This window comes from Oreochromis aureus, linkage group 23 (genome assembly GCF_013358895.1).
Source record: "Oreochromis aureus strain Israel breed Guangdong linkage group 23, ZZ_aureus, whole genome shotgun sequence".
Lineage (NCBI taxonomy): Eukaryota > Metazoa > Chordata > Actinopteri > Cichliformes > Cichlidae > Oreochromis > Oreochromis aureus.
In genome coordinates, this window is record NC_052963.1 from 37,600,710 (window position 1) to 37,618,508 (window position 17,799).

Consider the following 17,799-nt stretch of genomic DNA (forward strand, 5'->3'; position numbering starts at 1 on the left):
TTTTAGAAGTGGTCATGGCCATCCCGGAGGGAATGAGCAAGACTATTGATGGTTTTATCTAGAGCTCATTACATTAAGAGCTGGGGCTGTGATGGTGGAGATGTCCTTGGGATGATATTGAGACCACTGGCTTGGTTATGTTGCTAAAAGTTACAGAGTTCACTGAGGGATAGATAGGGGAACCTGACAGAGAACTGATCTGCACTATACACACCAATGAATTTAGTGGTTATTCATATCATACAGGTATAAAGCTGAAATATGTTAAACTTCAAAATGCCATGTACATGCAAATGCAAATCAGAACAAAATGATATACTTACCATTGTTAGTGGAAGTGATAAATGTCAGTAGCAGTAAATACAGAAGGCAAGCTATCGCATGTTAATATCATAGCAAATTTCATTGGCTAGCTCTTGAGTTAACTGCACTTGTAAAACTAAGACACCACTTATAAAGGACTCATACTCACACATGCATCTGCCGAGGATTAAGGAGCTGGTGTCTCTTTCACAAGTTTTTAAATGGAGGATTTAGTTGGAAGGGTCAGTTGCTGTGTTATTGTAGGTGAGGTGAGCAGTAACAGCTGACCTGAGGTGAGCTTTAATTTTTTAACCATTCCCAAAAATCATACAATCAAGCCCCACTAGTACTAAGGCTGCAAAAGCTACAAAGTTAAGACTTCAGCAACCATGCAGAGTGAGAAGGAAGAGTGAGAAGCAGCAGAAGCAGCAAACACAAACATGCACACACACGCGCATATATAGATCTTAACCCGACAGCAGCCACAGTCCCTCAGAACCAGCACTTTTACTCCATCCTATCCAAAAACCCCTAAAGGTAGCTGATCGTTTGTCTAAATGACAGATAGGCCAACAAATACAGCAAAAGCAGATACGAAATGAACGAAAAGAAAAAGGCAAGCTAAAAAGCACCCGAGCACCACAGTTTATTGTTGCTCCCGATTGATCGCACCTCAGGCAGCTGACTGCTGGTGCTGTCTGAGTGGGTCATCTCCAACATGGGACTATCCAGTCGAGGGAGGGAGGGTGCAGAGGGCAAAGTGGGCAGGACAGTTGCCTCCTCCGTCATGGCACTGCTGGAGGACTCTTGGGACTGCTGCAAAGAGTCCACATGGTTGGATGCAGTGTCATCCGTAGCCGAATCACTGTTGAGCTGGAAAAGAAAAACATGAACTGTTTGGCTTTTTTGCTGAGGGATGTATGAACACAATAGAGTATGACGTAAACCTTTATTACAAGTGTACAAATGCCTAAAGCCCAACTATTTCAAAACTTGAAGTGAAAAAGGGTTACTTAGGAAGGTTACTCAAAGAGGAATCTCAGTAATAACATAATGGTCTTGAGAAGTTGTCTAAAGAGTTTGGAAAGAAGACGACTAGACTTCTTTAATCATGGAAAGAGGTCGTTTTAGGCTATAAGATTCTGTGTGTACTCAGTGAAAAATCTGATGGTTCCCAAACAAAAAATAATGGACTTCAGCTTTGCAATAAAACAGTTTGAAAAACCTGTCTCACAAAAAATAATAAAAGACAATATTAACAGACAATTTTCTATATGATTTTTTTCCCCATATGATCTCCACCAATTGATCGTTGATCTTTTTCCCCAAAAACCAAATCACTTTGCAGTGGGATAACCATATTTCCAAAATATAAAGTAACTTTAACATTTATTTTTCAAATACTGATCCTACCAATTACTCATAAAAACCAGAGACAGTCTACCCATTTAATCACTGAATTATTTCATCAGAGGTCCAGAATTTGTGCTGATTACAAGTTCTCGCTTTGGCACAACTGGTTTCTGTATGTACGTTAAATTACGTATGCAGAGTAAGCAGTAATACTGCAAACTTCAACTTAGTCACTGCATGTGCTGAGATATCCCCAAATATCTTTATGAAATGCAGTAAAACAGGATCTCATTTGAGTATTTTTGTAATAAACGGAATTAGATCATTAGCATAAAGCAATAACGTTTTAATCTTAGTAAAGCAGACACGCCTACGGATTAATTAACTTTTGACAACTTACAATAACATCACCCGTTTCTTTATCAAGCAGAGCATGTTTAGTCATTTTAGTCATTACTGCATCTTCAAAAAAAATGGTTTCAGGCATCAGATCATGCTAGCATCAATAACATCAATTACATTTTATGAACAGGTTATCTCATTCAAAATTCTAGGTAAATAACACAGAAATACTGCATGCTCATTTTTCTAGTGTGTAATATTGCATGACTACAAAGTCTCAGGGGGCAAATGTCCACTAAAGCCAAAAGCTCATTCTCTCACCGTGCACTACCAAGACCAAGAAGGGAAGAAGAAGAGAGAAAGAAAACATCTGTATTAGACTGAGGACCTACATCCGATAATTATTAGCTTAATTAGCAGATGTAGATAAAGGCCTTGCTGGGAAAGCCAAAGGAAACAAAGAAGAGTTAAAGAAAGGCAGCCAAACTCTTAAACAATGCAAAAGAAACATGCTGGGTTTAAATATTTGATTTATTTTATATGTAAAGATTTTTATTCAGAATAATTTCTAATAAGTTTGCAAAAAGTGTCCTAAACTGCACTTACCAATCGTAGAATTTAAATGTCTAGGAAACAATGAAAGCATTGATCTTAAAGCTAGAGGGAGTGGGCTGAGATTTAAAAAGGGATTCTACCACCAGCGAAGAAGCAAGCGTGTAGCCCCTGTGCGCACTGGAAGCATGTCCAGCACAGTATGCGCGCGCGCACACACACACACACGCACACCATGCCAGCGGGCTGTGTGGGAAGCATGGTGGCTGGGTTGGGTGGGGGACCCTGATTAGAGTGAGACTTACAAGGCCAGAGCGGGTGAGAATCTGGCTAGCGCTCAATACCTCCTCCTCAGACGATTCGTCTGTGTCCTCGTGGTTGGTGAGGTTGAGGCTTGGCGTGCTGCCCGTGTATTGGCACTCCTGCAAAGACGGCGTGTCCCCTTTGTCCATGCTCTCCAGGGAGCGACGCCGCACACCCCAGTTGAAGTTGTCCATGCTCTCCCCCTGCAGGACAACCAAGTAAACAGCAATGAGGAATGTGGGGAAAATGATATTGTCTGGGTTAGAAATTACAAAACAAGCAAACAAAGAACAACACAAATGCAAAATACACAACTTAAAAAGTAAATAAGACACTCATGTGATTGAGCGGACGACATGATTTTGTCCATGGGATGGTAAATGATGCAATGATCTACAACTATAAAGGGTTCACAACAACAGGAGCGATGATTTCAAATCAAAAAGGCAGTACTGCACTTTACTGGATGACAAAGGGAGACACCAGGGCACTGAAAAGAACAACATATCTTAGTAGCTTTCTTGGCTTCAGACTTACCTGCAGCTCCTTGTGGCAAGAGAAGAGAAGGAATATGTATGTTAGTAGACTTAAGAAGGACATAAAAGTTTTCTACTACAGTAGTCAGGACAAGTAAGGCAAATTTAACAAACAAGACATTAATGTTAATCTGTCAAACATCTACTACAGTATGGTCAACAGAAATGATGAAGAGTGACTGAACAGAGCACAAAAGTTCAAGTTCCCTACACTACATACAACTAGAAAACCTTTAATCTTATGAGTCCCTTTCCACTTGCTACAAGTTCCTTTAAATTACCATCTTTTTATTATGAGAAATGTATCATTTTCCCCTCATATAGGTGGGGCCATTTGAATGTGCTTTCTCACCTCAGCATCCTCCAGCTCCACATCTAAGAAGTCAAAGTCCTTAAAGACTCCAAACTGCTGCTCACTGCCTGTATCCTCTCCCTGCAACTCCTCCTCTCTGACGGCCTCCTCCACTGTGGGGATGAGACTGGTCTGCTGGTCTGTAGAGTCCAGGTCCTCATTGGATGAGAATACCACCTGCACAGAATGTCAGAAAATTATATGCAATTTTTCTAAATCCATCATCATCTCAGAAGTCCAGATTAATCAAATTCTAACACCACCACAAATACAGCCTCGAAGCAGAAGCATTGTTCATGTCAGTGATTTTACAGAGACCTTATCTGAAGCTTTAGAGTAGGAGAGGAGTCTTACAGATGGATTTTTTGGGATGCCCGATTCTGGACCACATAAAGATAGGACATTCATCAGCCTCTCTCTGGTTCTTCTCTGTAATAAGAAGACATGCAAGATGAGAAAATGACAAGCTAAAATTCTTTTAGATGGTCTTTTAACAAAAACAGAACTCACATCTACAGGCTATGCAATGAGAGTGAAATATGTTAATAATAGCAACAGACTGATCAGACTCACGTGTTTGGCTTTTGTTTGCTTACAAAATACTATTACAACTGCTTAAAATTAGCAAGTATGTGTGTAGTAAAAGTAATTATTTTTATGGCTCTGTGTGTAAAATCAATTGTCATGTTTTAATTATTTAGTTGCGCTTCTTTTCGAGACACGTTAAGCTCGTTAAAGACAGATCATAGCTCAGGTCTGGTGTTGCGTCACTTTGAGTAGAGGCTGCTTCAAAACTCAAGGTTTGGATGATGTCAGTCTGAGAAGGTACCTGAGAGAGTTGTGGCCTCTTCCAGCTTACTTGGACCAGCCCATTGGAATTAGATCCAGATGATGTAGAGGAGGTACTTCTTGTGACAGCAATCACCTGTGGCTTTCCATTCCTGCCTGCTGCAGTGCGCTGATCACCATATTTATGCCCGATTATTGGTGTCTATAGAGTCAAATAATGCAGATTAGAGATAAAATCAAAGGTAAATCAATATGGTGACCATAGTAAACTTAAGGAAAGTAGGACACCAACCTCTGAGATATCAAAGTGGAAGTCCAGAGTCTTGCCGGGCAGCTCTTTAGAAGAGTTGTTGAATATGCGCGTGAAGGCAATTTCTGGTGAGCTGCAGGACTCAGAACTGTAGGAGCGTTGCACATCTTCTGGAACAACAAGGCTGGCTGAACGGGATACAACCAACTTCAAAATGTTTTGGGCCTCTTTCCAATGTGGGCTCTGTAAAAAACACAATGCAGAAATATAACGAAGCCACTGTGAGAAAGCAAGCTGTGTAGGTGTTTCTGTGGAATTTATGAATGTGAAAGGGCATTTCGGGTCCCAACCAGCTATGGACTCGATTTGTATTCATATGGCTTATAGTCATATTGGTAGAATGAGAAAGGAGGCTTAACACAAAAAGCTTGCAGTTCACATCAGTGCGCATTTACTAAAAATCTCTATATGCACAAATACAATGTTTCCTTTTGTGGAATCCACAAAAGGAAACACTGACAGTAAGCTAGGATGGCCAAAAGTAGCTTAAGGCAGTAATGCTGTCAGATGAAGACGTAAGTGAGAAGCCGTTACTGCCCTGGGTCAGATCTGGAAAAAACAGGCTTCATAAATAGGTGTAATAGCATCAAAATACCTCTTTACAGTGACCCTGAAACATACGTTTTTCTTTCATAGTCTCAACTGTGCTGCTATTTATAGAGCAGGACATCCCAGTATTTATTCGCGTCAGACCAAATGTGAAAATATGCTGTTCTCAGTATAAAACACACACACACACACACACACACACACACACACACACACACACACACACACACACACACACACACACACACACACACACACACACACACACACACACACACACACACACACCCCTCATATTAAACATAAGACATACTGCATATGGGTGGCTGGTGCATTGGTGATTTTCTTGCCAACCACACGGGAGACCCTGGCTTGATCCAGCAATAAAACTCTCATTCAGGCATATGTTGTCTGATAAAAAGCAAATCCTACGAAATAAATGCTTCTTGTTGCAAGACCTCAAATTAGCAGTAGAGATAGTTGCACACTTTACAATTATCAGCAACAGAAATTCAATGAGACCTCCACAATGCATTCCTCTTTTGACCCAAACCCTATAGTCGGTCTGTCAGGCTGTCCAGTGACGTCAAGGCTCACCTGAACATATTTGCCAATGATCTTCATGATCTCAAGGTTGAACTGTTTGACAGGAGCTGCTGACAGGTCAATATGACTCAGCAAGCTATAGATTATCTGCAACAAGGACTGCTGCATGCTGGGAAGACCCTTCTCTAGCAGCTGATGGAGACAGAAATGAATACATTTGTTATTTTTCCATCTGTGACCAACATAAAGAAGTGTGACCTTTTTCTCCTATACCTCAGCCAAGTAAGTGACCAGATTCAAAGTTTTCTCTGCAAAGGCATCATGGAGGTAACGACAGACCACGTTGATCCAGTTGGTGGAGTCGCGCGAGTAGCTGTGTGTGCTGTAAAGGCTCATCATATGGGCCAGGTTAGACAGTGTGGCCGACTTCTCATCCGCACACACTTTGGCGATCTTATCGGCTGTCTCCTTACAGAAAGGAGTGGGGTTGTCAAAGTGCTGGATGAGATGCGGCAGGAGGCACAGGATGTTCAGAGGAAAACCTGCAGACATGAAGTAAAAGTCTAACCTTAAAAATGTAAATCAATATGAATAAATAGAACTGGGCTAGGATGAGTTTTCTTGGGTCAAAATGGGCTTATGCACAAGTCACAGGTCTAAATATAGATAGGACAAAATCCTGGTATTACCTTATTTAACAGATGTTAAGATTTATTGCAATGCCAGAGATTTTCCTTTGGGGAACCCAAAAAACTGACTCGTTTCTGAGCAACTGGTCGTTATATATGTTCAATTTTCTTGTCTCTTTTATACATTTTAGATTTGAAAAACTAAATTATTTAAAACTGTAAAAAAAAGTCATTAGTTACCTGCTACTTGTGAAGGGTCTACCAGTGTCTGTCTGGAGACACTGATGAGCTTACTGAGCAGGTGGATGGTTAGCTCCTGAGTAGCAGCAGAAGTGAAGCCCTTCAGGAAGAGTTGCAGCAGACCAGGGAAGTTGTACCACTTCAGCTTGTTTTGGACCGTCTCCAGACGTTCTCGGCTGTCCGCACGATCCAGGGGCAGCTGGCTCAGCAGCTTGTTGAGCAGTCGCAGAGCCAGCAAGTACTCAAACTCGTAGTCTGACTCGAGCAACGACACGGCGATCCAGAATACCGTGGCCATCAGATTTGAAGGGTCCACAGGTGGCACAGAGTCCCCTCCTGGACTTCCTGGACCTCCTTTGCTTAGTGATGATAAGCTCCGTGTGCGAGCCAGGTTTGCATAGCTGCCACCAAGTCGGTCAGCAATGTCCAGGGTGTTACTCCGACGCCTGTCAGCTTTTCGTTCACCCATCATCAGGCTGGCTCGAAGAGAGTTGCTGCGAGTGTGGACATAATGCAACAGACCACTACTGTTCATATTCAGCTGGCCTGTGCTTTTCCTGTTGGCAGCAAACTTGGCCCCCAACAAGTGGTCGTGGGTGGAGGTTCTGTGGGAAAAAAAATGGCAGAATTTTTTACACAGCTATTGCAAAATGTGTCAGGATGTTAGTTAAAGTAAGAAGAATTCGAACATTAAAATAATGAAGCTACCAATGAGAGGACTTACTGTGCTAAGGCAGTGAGGAGATCATAGTTTTTCACTGTGTCTGCTAGTGTGTCAATGCCAGACTCCAGCGTCAGGAGAAGCTCAATGACAAAGCCCTGAGGAGAAAAAGTAGGAGAGGTCAGCTCCTCAGAGGGAAATCAAAGATAACAGCGAGTTAACACATAGCATCTATGTTTTTCTACGGAAACAACTCACGGGCCTGTTTTCCAGTTTGCTGCAACAGGTTTACTATATATCCTGGCACATGATGTGCTTGACGATACAAAGAGTGGCCCTGGGAAAGTAAACTAAACCTAAACCATTGGGAAAATAATTTGATCACATTATGTTACTGCAGTCATCCCTCATCAAATGTAAAAGCATAACAAGATAAGAAGGTTGCTTCTTCATCAATAGTATTCATGCCTTCTTTAAACCTTTGTCTGTCCTCAAACATTAACTAAAAATGATAGACCGATAGTAAGTTTCTGTGTAGAGGCAGTTAAACAAGAACTGATGAACTATTTCTGTAGGAACAGGCTTTGCACACCTCTCATATACATATAACAGACATAGAAAATCAACCTATTTTTACATTTGAGGTATGGATCTCCCCACACATATGAATGACTTAAATGCTGTTCTCACACTCAGTGCAGCTACTTTCATTGCTTACAGTGGAAGTGTAATGCTGCAGCACAGATTCTGCAAATGGGCCACATGTGAGGAATACAGTGCAGCCACAGGGTAAAGGACACTGGTCTATGCATGGCCACTGTATCACTGTTATAAATTAAGTGTCAAAATCATGATGCTAAATGTGTGAATTTTACTGGCAACGTGGCTTTAAAACAAAACGAAATGAAAAACCCCCCCCACAATTTAAATAAAGAACATTTGACGTTTTGCCATGTCCTATTAAAAACCTCATTCTATGCTATATTTTGCTGTAACACAAGCAGAAATGTTTTTAATAGCTGAATGATCATGTGGTCAAATTAAATATAACCTTTAAAATGTTGTTTCATGTTATGCATTTAAAAGACTGCAGACTTTTTCTAAAAATGTTCTGACCTGAGCTTCCTCTCCAGGGTCTCCTACGGTCTCAACCAGCCGAGACAAAATGTCAGACAGTGTGCCAGGAGTCAGAGGTTGTTTGAGTGCCCTGAAAATCTGGAAAGAGCGACCGGCATAGTGGCGAGAAGAACAAGATAGAGCTGACCTTAGAGCTACTTCACTCAGCAATGAGTCCAGTTGGAAACCTGAAAGGATACACAAGCACAAACAGGTAAATATGACGAAAGCACCTAATAAATATCAAGTAGCTGTGAACCCTACAGACCTGTCTGGGAATGCTTGAAGACTGTCACCACATGTCTGACAAAAGCACTCAGCTGTTCAGCGCTCTTAATGTTGGAGTTCTTAGGTGACACATCCTCGTGATTCCAGAGCGGACCGCGTTTTCTACAATATACAAATAAACACACATGAACAAATGACCTGAAACACTATCAAAACCTTTAGTGTTATCACACCAAGCAAAGAAACTAACTCCAAAAATCAAACCCATGCAAATCAAAGTACCCCAGTCCTTTTAGACACTGCTGGAAGCATGAAAGCAAATCATTGTACACAATGAGTAACATCAAACAATGTGTTCATAGAAATGCCTACTAAACATGTGAGGTTATATACATTTCAAAATGCTAAAAAAGACAGTTCTTGCCAGCAGCAAGTAGTGACAAGTATAAATGTCATACATTTCTGGGAAAATGTTCTTCTTTTTTTTAAAGTCTCTTCTCACCTTGAAGTTATAAACTCAATCAGAGCTTTGGCCTTCTCGTCATGTTCAACAGTGACATCTACTTCACTCAGAAGCGTGGGAGAGAGGTGGGACACAGCACTGGCCCCTGCACCAAGGCTTATACTGGACGACGTCGAGCTCGAGCTGAGGCCAGAGTCTGTCATCGGTGATGGCTGACAGTCTGGCAAAAGCTCCTGTATTCCTATAGGAACAAATTGCAAACACATTGTCAGCTTTTCTACCAGCATTATACCAGCCAGGTGGCTAGCTTGGGCTAAACACAGATAAAAGGTACAACTGTTAATAATATAAGAAGACCATAAGTCGGTGTCCAATAGTGAAGGTAGGCTAAATGATTTCTGTATAAAAATATGATTCACTGCTCTCCTTCTTGTATAGACACACATTACTTTATCTTAATTTCAGAATTAGAAAATAATAGGGTCTTTTTCTATTGTGCGTGTAAATCTAAATCTATAAATTGTGTAAATCTGTCTATATGGTGGCAGGAGGTTGCTGCCACCCAGTGGTCAAGTTTGGCATTACGCCTATACGTGTCCTGTTCCCTGTCCTGTTGTTTTCCCTTCATTTCAAAATAACTAAAAAGCAATCCTGTAGCTGATAGCGAATCTGCACATGTTCCACTATAAAACAGTGATTCTCATTATTATTGCTCTCTTCCAGTTCTTGTTTCTGTAGCAGAACTAACCTGTGAGGTTGAACTCTTGAGCTACAGGCTTCACAGTCAGGACCCTTGGATCATTGAAGTCTCTGTTGCGTAAAAGCACCATAGCGACAGACTGAACACTGCTATTTGCACCCTGAACTATGAGCAAGTGAAGCAGCAGGCGTTTGCAGTGCTCATAGACCTCTGGGTGCTGGTGATCTAAACCTGAGAAAGACACAAAAGATGAAGACATTTGACATCATTCAACTGGAATTTATAGACCTAGTAAAGGATTATTTACGCAAAAATCCAAATATGCCTAAAACATTTTGCCTTACCATATACAAACATATAAAACAGCACAAAAAGAAAGTGATTTACCTAAGAAAACTGCGTGTAGCAGGAGTTGTAGGTAGGCACTCCATTCTACTTTGACCCCATGGTCAACAATGAGGTCTGTGAGTAGGATGACTGCAATGTTACATCTGAAAAACAGAAAAAGTGTACTGGATTATAAAAAGAACTCAACACTGCAATGCTTTGTGAGACAAAAAGCGGACTTTGGTGTACCTGTGGAGAGGTACAGCAGGTGTGTTTGTCTCTGGCAAATAGTCCACAAGAGGGGACCAGCAGCCTCCTGTTGGTGGGAAGGGAAGAGGCTCTGGCTGATTGTGATCCATCACTTTTAATCGCCAGTTAGCATAAAGCGGCATGGAGTCACCTGGAAAATAGAGAAGATTAGCAGGCATGGTAGTGGGTGGTATAAAAAAAAAAAATGTAATGGTGAGTAGGGAGAAGAAAAGATTTCCTGCTTACTCTTCTCATCTTCATAGGAGCCTCCAGAGCTGCTGCTGTAACGAGATTCCAGACGGTGGTGGTGGCGGTTCAGGTTGCTGTTCAGACCACTGTAGATATCCAGGTGTGTGCAACTGTATAACAAACATGCATGTTTAGAAGGACAATGCCACTTTTTCCTCACTAACCATGAACTTTAGTCCAACACAACAAAAACGTTTAATTCATCAAGCCACAGATTGTATACAAAAGAAGGATGTAGCCTGAGGGCCTGTATAATAAAACCATTGAAAGTGCTTTAAACCTGTATTTATTTAGGGCGTATAATCAAGTGGCAAAAAGACTCTACAGGAGTCTGAGAAAACGATCTAACTGCTCAGTTCATGACCCCAGTAAAACATTTACTATGGTTGTATGTTTTAGTTTTAGTTAATACAGCATGATGTTAATTCTGTAAATTTTAGTTAGTTATTTAGTGCAGTGTCTTTGTCCACCATTATAAAAATTGGTTCATATTTATTTGAACTCCTGAGTAATAATAATAATAACAACAACAATACATTTTATTTATAGGCGCCTTTCAGACCCTCAAGGTCACCTTACAGTAACACGTAAACAATACCATAAAAACATAAGAAAAATGTATATATAGCAAACACGATAAGATAAAATTTAGACATAAACAGTCATAAAAGTATAAAAGCAAATATAAAAACTGAGCAAGATAAAAATGGCCTAAGACAGATCAAGTGTATGCAATTCTAAACAGATGAGTTTTGAGTAGTGATTTAAAAGAGGTGAGACAGTGTGTGGTCCGTAGAGCAAGTGGAAGTGCATTCCAAATTCTCGGGGCAGAACAACTAAAGGCTCTGAGTCCCATGGTAGTCAGGCGAGCAGGTGGAACTGACAGAAGGGAAGCTGAAGAAGAGCGGAGTGTACGAAGGGGTGAGTATGTATGGAGAAGATCGGATAGATATGGAGGGGCGAGGTTATGAAGCGCTTTGAAAGTGAGAAGCAGGATCTTGAAATTGACACGGAGGTGAATTGGAAGCCAATGGAGCTGTTTAAAAACAGGTGTTATATGTTCAGTGGATCTAGTTCTGGAAATAATACGAGCAGCTGTATTTTGAACCAACTGCAGTTTATGGAGGGATTTATGAGGTAAACCATAGAGAAGAGAATTACAGTAATCCAGACGAGATGTGACAAGAGCATTGACAAGTATGGCGGTACTGTGTGGTGTGAGTGAGGGACGAAGACGGTTAATATTACGGAGATGAAAGTAGGAAGACCGAGTGATATTATTTATATGTGCTGTGAAGGACAGAGTGCTATCGAGAATGACACCAAGACTCTTAACCTGAGGGGAGGGTGTGACAACAGAGTTATCAATGGATAACGAAAGACTGGTTGGAACTGTAGTCAGTTTTGATCTGGTGCCTATAAAAATGAATTCTGTTTTATTGCCATTAAGTTTAAGAAAGTTGTGAGTAAACCAGACCTTGATTTCACTTAAACAGTCAGAAATGGATGTGGGTGGGAGAGTAGCTGTGGGTTTGGAGGATAGGTAGAGCTGGGTGTCATCTGCGTAGCAGTGAAACTGGATGTTATGCTTCCTAAAAATATTACCTAGGGGTAGGAGATAGATGATAAAAAGTAAAGGACCCAGGACAGAGCCTTGGGGTACACCGGAATTAACTGGAGTAGATACTGATCTGTGAGGGAGTAATTGAACAAACTGTGAGCGGCCAGAGAGATAAGAAGTAAACCAAGCGAGTACTGTACTATTGATGCCAATAGATGCTAATCTGTGAAGGAGGATGCAGTGGGAGATAGTGTCAAAAGCTGCTGTAAGGTCAAGGAGAATGAGGATGGATATAAGTCCAGAATCAGCTGCAAGCAAAAGATCATTGGTGATTTTTACTAGGGCTGTTTCTGTACTGTGACATGAATGGAAGCTGGACTGAAACTGTGCGTACAAGTTATTTCCAATGAGATGATGATGAACCTGTGCAGCCACTATCTTTTCAAGAATTGAGTGGATGTACATGTGCTTTTTTCATGTCTTCAGCATAAAATATGACTGACCTGACAGAGACATTTGTGTTTTTCCTCTACTTATACCATCTAATAATAACAGAGCATTGCAGTTCTCTGTTTTGTACCTGTCATCCATGTTTGAGTCTTTCATCTTGCTGTCATGATGAGCATCATTTCCTGGCACCATGGTATTGCTGCTGGAGGTTGTTCCTGGGAAAGTAGACATTAAACATTTATCTCCTGGCACCAGAAACATAGCATATGACCTCTTGGCCTAAGCTGTGAATTTGGGTATTTATAATGCTCATTAACCTGAGGTGACTGAAGGAATCTTGTAACTGGAGGTGATGCGATAATAAGGGGGGTTGTCCATGTGAGTGACAGCTGAGCTGACAGGATCAGTCAACTCAAGCTCACACATCAACTCCTCCAGCAGCTGCATAGTCTTATCTCTGCCCAAGAAAACCACCACTCGTTTCACCTGAGGACAAAAGGGGTTGTCTCAGTTTTGAGGCGAAAAGTCATGAAGATTAAGTATCAGACGCAAGGACATGGCACATTGAGTGTGCTGCAACTTACATAGGGCAAGAGGCTGGGGTCACTGCTGACTCCAGACATACTGATGAGGAAGTGAAGAATGATTTTGAGGTTCTTTGGCCAACTATCTGCTAATGTAGTCCAGACATTCTCGATCTCTGACAAGGCAAACTCATCGCCATACTGTTAAAAAAAATATAATAGTTTAATGATCAATGAATTTACCCAACCAGCATTTTAAGATGTAGATGTGTAGATGGTATGTCAGCTGTTTCACCTTAGCGGTCATGAACATGAGGTTGTTTAGCACCATGGTTGTAGCACGAGGGGATCCCCAGCCCTCTCCACGGAGCCAGCGACGGCTATTGACCATCATAACTTCTCGGTCTTGCACATCCTCATCATCCTCGCCACTGCAGCAGTCCTCTGGTCGTCGTGGAGTTGGTTTGAAGTCAACCAGCTCCACATTATTCATCCAAGGTAGGAGGTAGTGCAACATTACTTGACGACCACCAGGATGTGCTGTCTGGATACGCTGACTCACCTCTGCAGTGTGGATAGTACAAACAAAGACATTAACACATGGGTGTCAAACTCCTTACAGTCACGAGCCACATATGGCTCAATCAAAAGCCGAGGTGGGGGTAAAAGTATACTTTTCAGTGGGAAAAAGCTAACTTTTTAAGTGTCATAGACAGTTACCAAGATGGTTGCAGAGTGGCTACCATTTGAATGAACTTAGCTAAATGAACAAAAGAACCTTGAATGGAAATTTACAGCCGAATTTGAATGGGAAAATCATGCTTATCTCCCCCAAAAAAATCAATCAACAGCAAAAACAGAAACCATATTAGCCGACTATCAAGTTTTATCAGCAAAAATCTTTTCTCATAAAAATAAAAAAGACCTAAAATAACTGGTTTCACAGTCAAAGGAAAGTGAGATATTTCAGTTAACGGAATACTCATCATATTACACTGCATTGCTACTCAGCTCAAAGCATCATACAGTCATACAGCCATGTAGCAAACCTGAGAAGATGGGCAAAGTGAGCTCTGGGTAAGTCCTTGCAAGCTCCTCAGACAGCTGGTAGTAAGACACAGAGTAGAGGTGTGGCAACGGTGAGGGAGGGGTCAGGATGCCATCTGTCCGCTGAATCTCCAATTTGTGGGCATAACGGAAAAGCTTGGGCTCCAGGATCTGCGTCACACAAACAATCACAGATTATTAAATTAATGATTAAAGACACAATTTTTTATTTTGGGGGCATCTATATTATGTGTAGGACAAAGAAATTCTGACCTGTAACAGCTGCATGGACAGTTCATAGATTTCCCTGGAAGAATCAGCCGCCTTGAACAGAATCAGGTTGAGCAGCACCACAGTGTCAAACTGGTAATCCCTAAAAGAAATATAACACATCCGGTATTTAAGTCACAAGTAGGTGGAACCTTAAAAAAATGACATGAAGATGGCACCATGTGGTACCTGTTGTGAAAGACATTGGCAATGGCCCTAAAGCAGCCGGCAGCTACACGACGGGAGCCAGTGTAGCAGCGGTCCACAGCCCAAAACATGAGGTTGCTCTGGTCTGGATTCAGTTCTAGTAGCAACATTACAGCCTCACAACCCAGCTGGTGAACCTAAAGGAAACCACACAGCAACCGTTAAGAGTCTCTCCTTCAGTCTACAAAACTCTGATAAGTTTTACACATAACTTCTTAATATCAAATATAAATACCCAGAATTAGAATTATAAGACTGAGGTTTGCTGTAAACTGCAGAAAACTAATATATACTTTACAACAGCATAAATATAATTAAAACTTTTATTGTATTTATTTTATTATGTAGACCTTTAAACGTTTAGCAGGACTTTATCGCAGTACTTCTGAACACCACTGTGTGGTGCTAGTGTCAAATGAAGTGAATGTGTGCTACATAACTTTGACCTCAGGAAGTCTTGCGTCACAGACTAAACCTCCTGCTACTTGTGAGAAAACATCATCACCACTCAGGCTTTGTGACTGGTCATAATACTGGGATTTTGTGGTGTGACATTTATTTAATGACCAGAGACATAATTATTATACTTTAAAAGTACTTAGCAGACATTTAACCTTATAAATATGTAGTGCATATATAAACTTTATTTAGAAAGCTAATATAAAGTTTAACTGGATTATAAAAGGCTTGTTTAAGGTTAGGTTTCACCCACTGTTTAGGTTCAGGAGGAAACGATTGTGGTTTGAAATATGAGGAGATGGCATCAGACTTGTTTCACTATTGCCACCATGCTTGAGTCACAGGTTTGACACTGTAGGAAACTTTTTTGCATAGATCTGAGACACCGGTGGTTTTGACATAACAGCAGTAGTAATGAAACCTTCCTTACAAAATGTCTTGTATGAGCTACACTGCAAAACATATTCGTTTAAATAATGCAAATAATTATTTTTATTTCACAAACCCATTACATAAACATGGATTTTAAGATTACCCATTATAAAAAATTATTACTAAGAGTTTTACTGCTAAAGTTTAATTACTTGTGGATTTCCCACTTGTTAATGATAGTTATCAAAGTGATACAATTTTAGTTAGAATAGATTCAAAATGGCAGCATTTCTCTGACCTTCTTGTCCTGAGAATCCAGGATATTGTCCAGCCACTTGTAGAGGTAGCCATCAGAGGAGAGCCCTACATTGTCAGCTACAGGGCCACAACATAAGACTGCAGACATGGCCTGGAACAAAAAAAAAAAAGTTTGTTGGTTATCAGTAAGTGCATGAAACAGTATGTAAAAAGCAGATTTTCTTGAAATTTTTAGATGTTGTACCTTTAGTGCACAGTACTGATGGCGGTTGATCTGGATATTTCTGTCGCTGTAACGATCCAGGGGTGTGAACATAATGCTGAAGGGCCCAGCCCAGTGACTGAACAGCATGAACAGACTGTGTCTCAGTGATTGCTGGGGGAAGATGGTCCTCCTCTGGTTCACTGAAGATAATAAGTTAAAGAAATAAAGAAAATTGTGAATTGAGGAAATTGCTTCTGACTCAGTGCAAGTAAGCATTTGTTTTCATTAAGAGATATACCTGGGACATTCTGAATGATGTTGGCCACAAGTGCGCTGAAGTGACAGCGAATGTCTTTCAGAGTGTCCGAGTCTTTGTCATTCTCAGCCTCGAGCAATTGCCTGGTCAGATCAACATACTCGAGCAGCGTACTATTCAGAGAATGGCTCTCCGAATCCAACCCTCCACTTGCTCTGTAAAAAGAAAAGTTTATAATGTTTATAAAGTGCATATAGAAAAATAAACTCCTAATCATGTGGTTACTCTAGATGTTTGAGGATTACATACACTTGACTGATGACGCCAGCATCAGCAAGTAGCTCAAATATCCGGACCAGCTGGACCCTGAGGATGTCACGACGCCTGCGTCGCTTCATGTTCTGCAGAGTAAAGAATTTTTGAACTCAGTAAAGTGTGTTTCTATGAACACAGAAGACCTACAGAAAACATTTTCAAACCATCAATGAAGGGCACTTACTTCAGGTCTTCTTTCTAGAGCTTCCTTTATGATGGAATTTAGCTCCTCCATCAATTCTCTGCACAAGAAAACAATATATGTAAGCCATCAAAAAGTCTTCATAAATCTAAAAATGTATGGCAGTGTATAGTGCTGATTACCTGAAGACCATGGGGTTGGTCCTGCCAAGCCCCAGCACAAGAGACTCTGTGATGTCCATGCTCTCAGAGCGCATCATTGGAACAATGTGTTTGAACAGTGAGGAGGGGGACGGAGTGCCAACAATCTGTTAACACACAGAGCAGAAATGTAAGGCTTAAGTGTTGCAATAAATTATGCAAAATCCTCTAATTTTTTACTGCTGTTAGATTTTTATGTGGCTAGTGTGCTGTTATAATTTGAGACTGTCATACTTGCATCGTGAGTGAATTTCAGTATTTCATCCTTTGTGCAAAAGCTCCTAACCATTTGTTTTAAAATATTTATGAATGTGTGTGAAAACCTGGTAGAGAGTGTTGCTTATGAAATTGCCACCTTTGAATCATAACTGTAGCCGCTGTCCGGCGTGGACGCCAGCGTCTCAGGCGGGGAGCAGCGGACGGAGCCAGAGGTGGAGGATGACGAAGACATGGAAGGGGAAGGAGAGGCAGAGCTGCAGCAGAGAATCAGGTAGTTTCTCCAAAGGCCAATGTAGGAGTCACTGCTGTTCAGACTGTTGACCTTCTTTGCATTGATGGGGCTACTGCAGATAAAACAAAAGCAGTAAAAACAAGAGATAAATAACAAGTGTTTTATGTCGAAGGTCAACATAAAAATGCAGCTTTAATCATAATTCTTTTGTCATAGAATTAACCCAGTTAATAAGCATAAGAAAAGTTATGTTTTGTAAAAAAGTACTAATTGCCTAAGTAAGCA

The 17,799-nt window shown here is 40.9% G+C and overlaps 1 protein-coding gene across 12 annotated transcripts in view; it reads right to left on the bottom strand.

Moving 5' to 3' along the window:
* fryl (furry homolog, like) overlaps window positions 1-17,799 on the bottom strand; it is a 73,128-nt gene that overhangs the window by 12,381 nt on the left and 42,948 nt on the right. For 7 of the 12 annotated variants that reach the window (XM_039607145.1, XM_031753658.2, XM_031753657.2 and 4 more), the window contains 31 exons: window positions 17,419-17,626; window positions 17,046-17,170; window positions 16,906-16,963; window positions 16,716-16,807; window positions 16,449-16,621; window positions 16,190-16,350; window positions 15,986-16,096; window positions 14,839-14,993; window positions 14,653-14,752; window positions 14,382-14,550; window positions 13,628-13,896; window positions 13,393-13,533; window positions 13,126-13,294; window positions 12,939-13,023; window positions 10,795-10,907; window positions 10,549-10,699; window positions 10,360-10,463; window positions 10,021-10,203; window positions 9,312-9,513; window positions 8,850-8,971; window positions 8,582-8,769; window positions 7,529-7,623; window positions 6,805-7,409; window positions 6,209-6,477; window positions 5,987-6,127; window positions 4,823-5,023; window positions 4,571-4,732; window positions 4,060-4,170; window positions 3,742-3,918; window positions 2,856-3,056; window positions 976-1,176 (listed from right to left, as the gene is read on the bottom strand). In XM_039607145.1, coding sequence (XP_039463079.1) covers window positions 976-1,176; window positions 2,856-3,056; window positions 3,742-3,918; window positions 4,060-4,170; window positions 4,571-4,732; window positions 4,823-5,023; window positions 5,987-6,127; window positions 6,209-6,477; window positions 6,805-7,409; window positions 7,529-7,623; window positions 8,582-8,769; window positions 8,850-8,971; window positions 9,312-9,513; window positions 10,021-10,203; window positions 10,360-10,463; window positions 10,549-10,699; window positions 10,795-10,907; window positions 12,939-13,023; window positions 13,126-13,294; window positions 13,393-13,533; window positions 13,628-13,896; window positions 14,382-14,550; window positions 14,653-14,752; window positions 14,839-14,993; window positions 15,986-16,096; window positions 16,190-16,350; window positions 16,449-16,621; window positions 16,716-16,807; window positions 16,906-16,963; window positions 17,046-17,170; window positions 17,419-17,626 — 5,242 coding nt within the window. The remainder of the gene's footprint in view (window positions 1-975; window positions 1,177-2,855; window positions 3,057-3,741; window positions 3,919-4,059; window positions 4,171-4,570; window positions 4,733-4,822; window positions 5,024-5,986; window positions 6,128-6,208; window positions 6,478-6,804; window positions 7,410-7,528; window positions 7,624-8,581; window positions 8,770-8,849; window positions 8,972-9,311; window positions 9,514-10,020; window positions 10,204-10,359; window positions 10,464-10,548; window positions 10,700-10,794; window positions 10,908-12,938; window positions 13,024-13,125; window positions 13,295-13,392; window positions 13,534-13,627; window positions 13,897-14,381; window positions 14,551-14,652; window positions 14,753-14,838; window positions 14,994-15,985; window positions 16,097-16,189; window positions 16,351-16,448; window positions 16,622-16,715; window positions 16,808-16,905; window positions 16,964-17,045; window positions 17,171-17,418; window positions 17,627-17,799) is intronic. The other 5 variants (XM_031753660.2, XM_031753656.2, XM_031753653.2 and 2 more) reach the window with 2 other exon arrangements.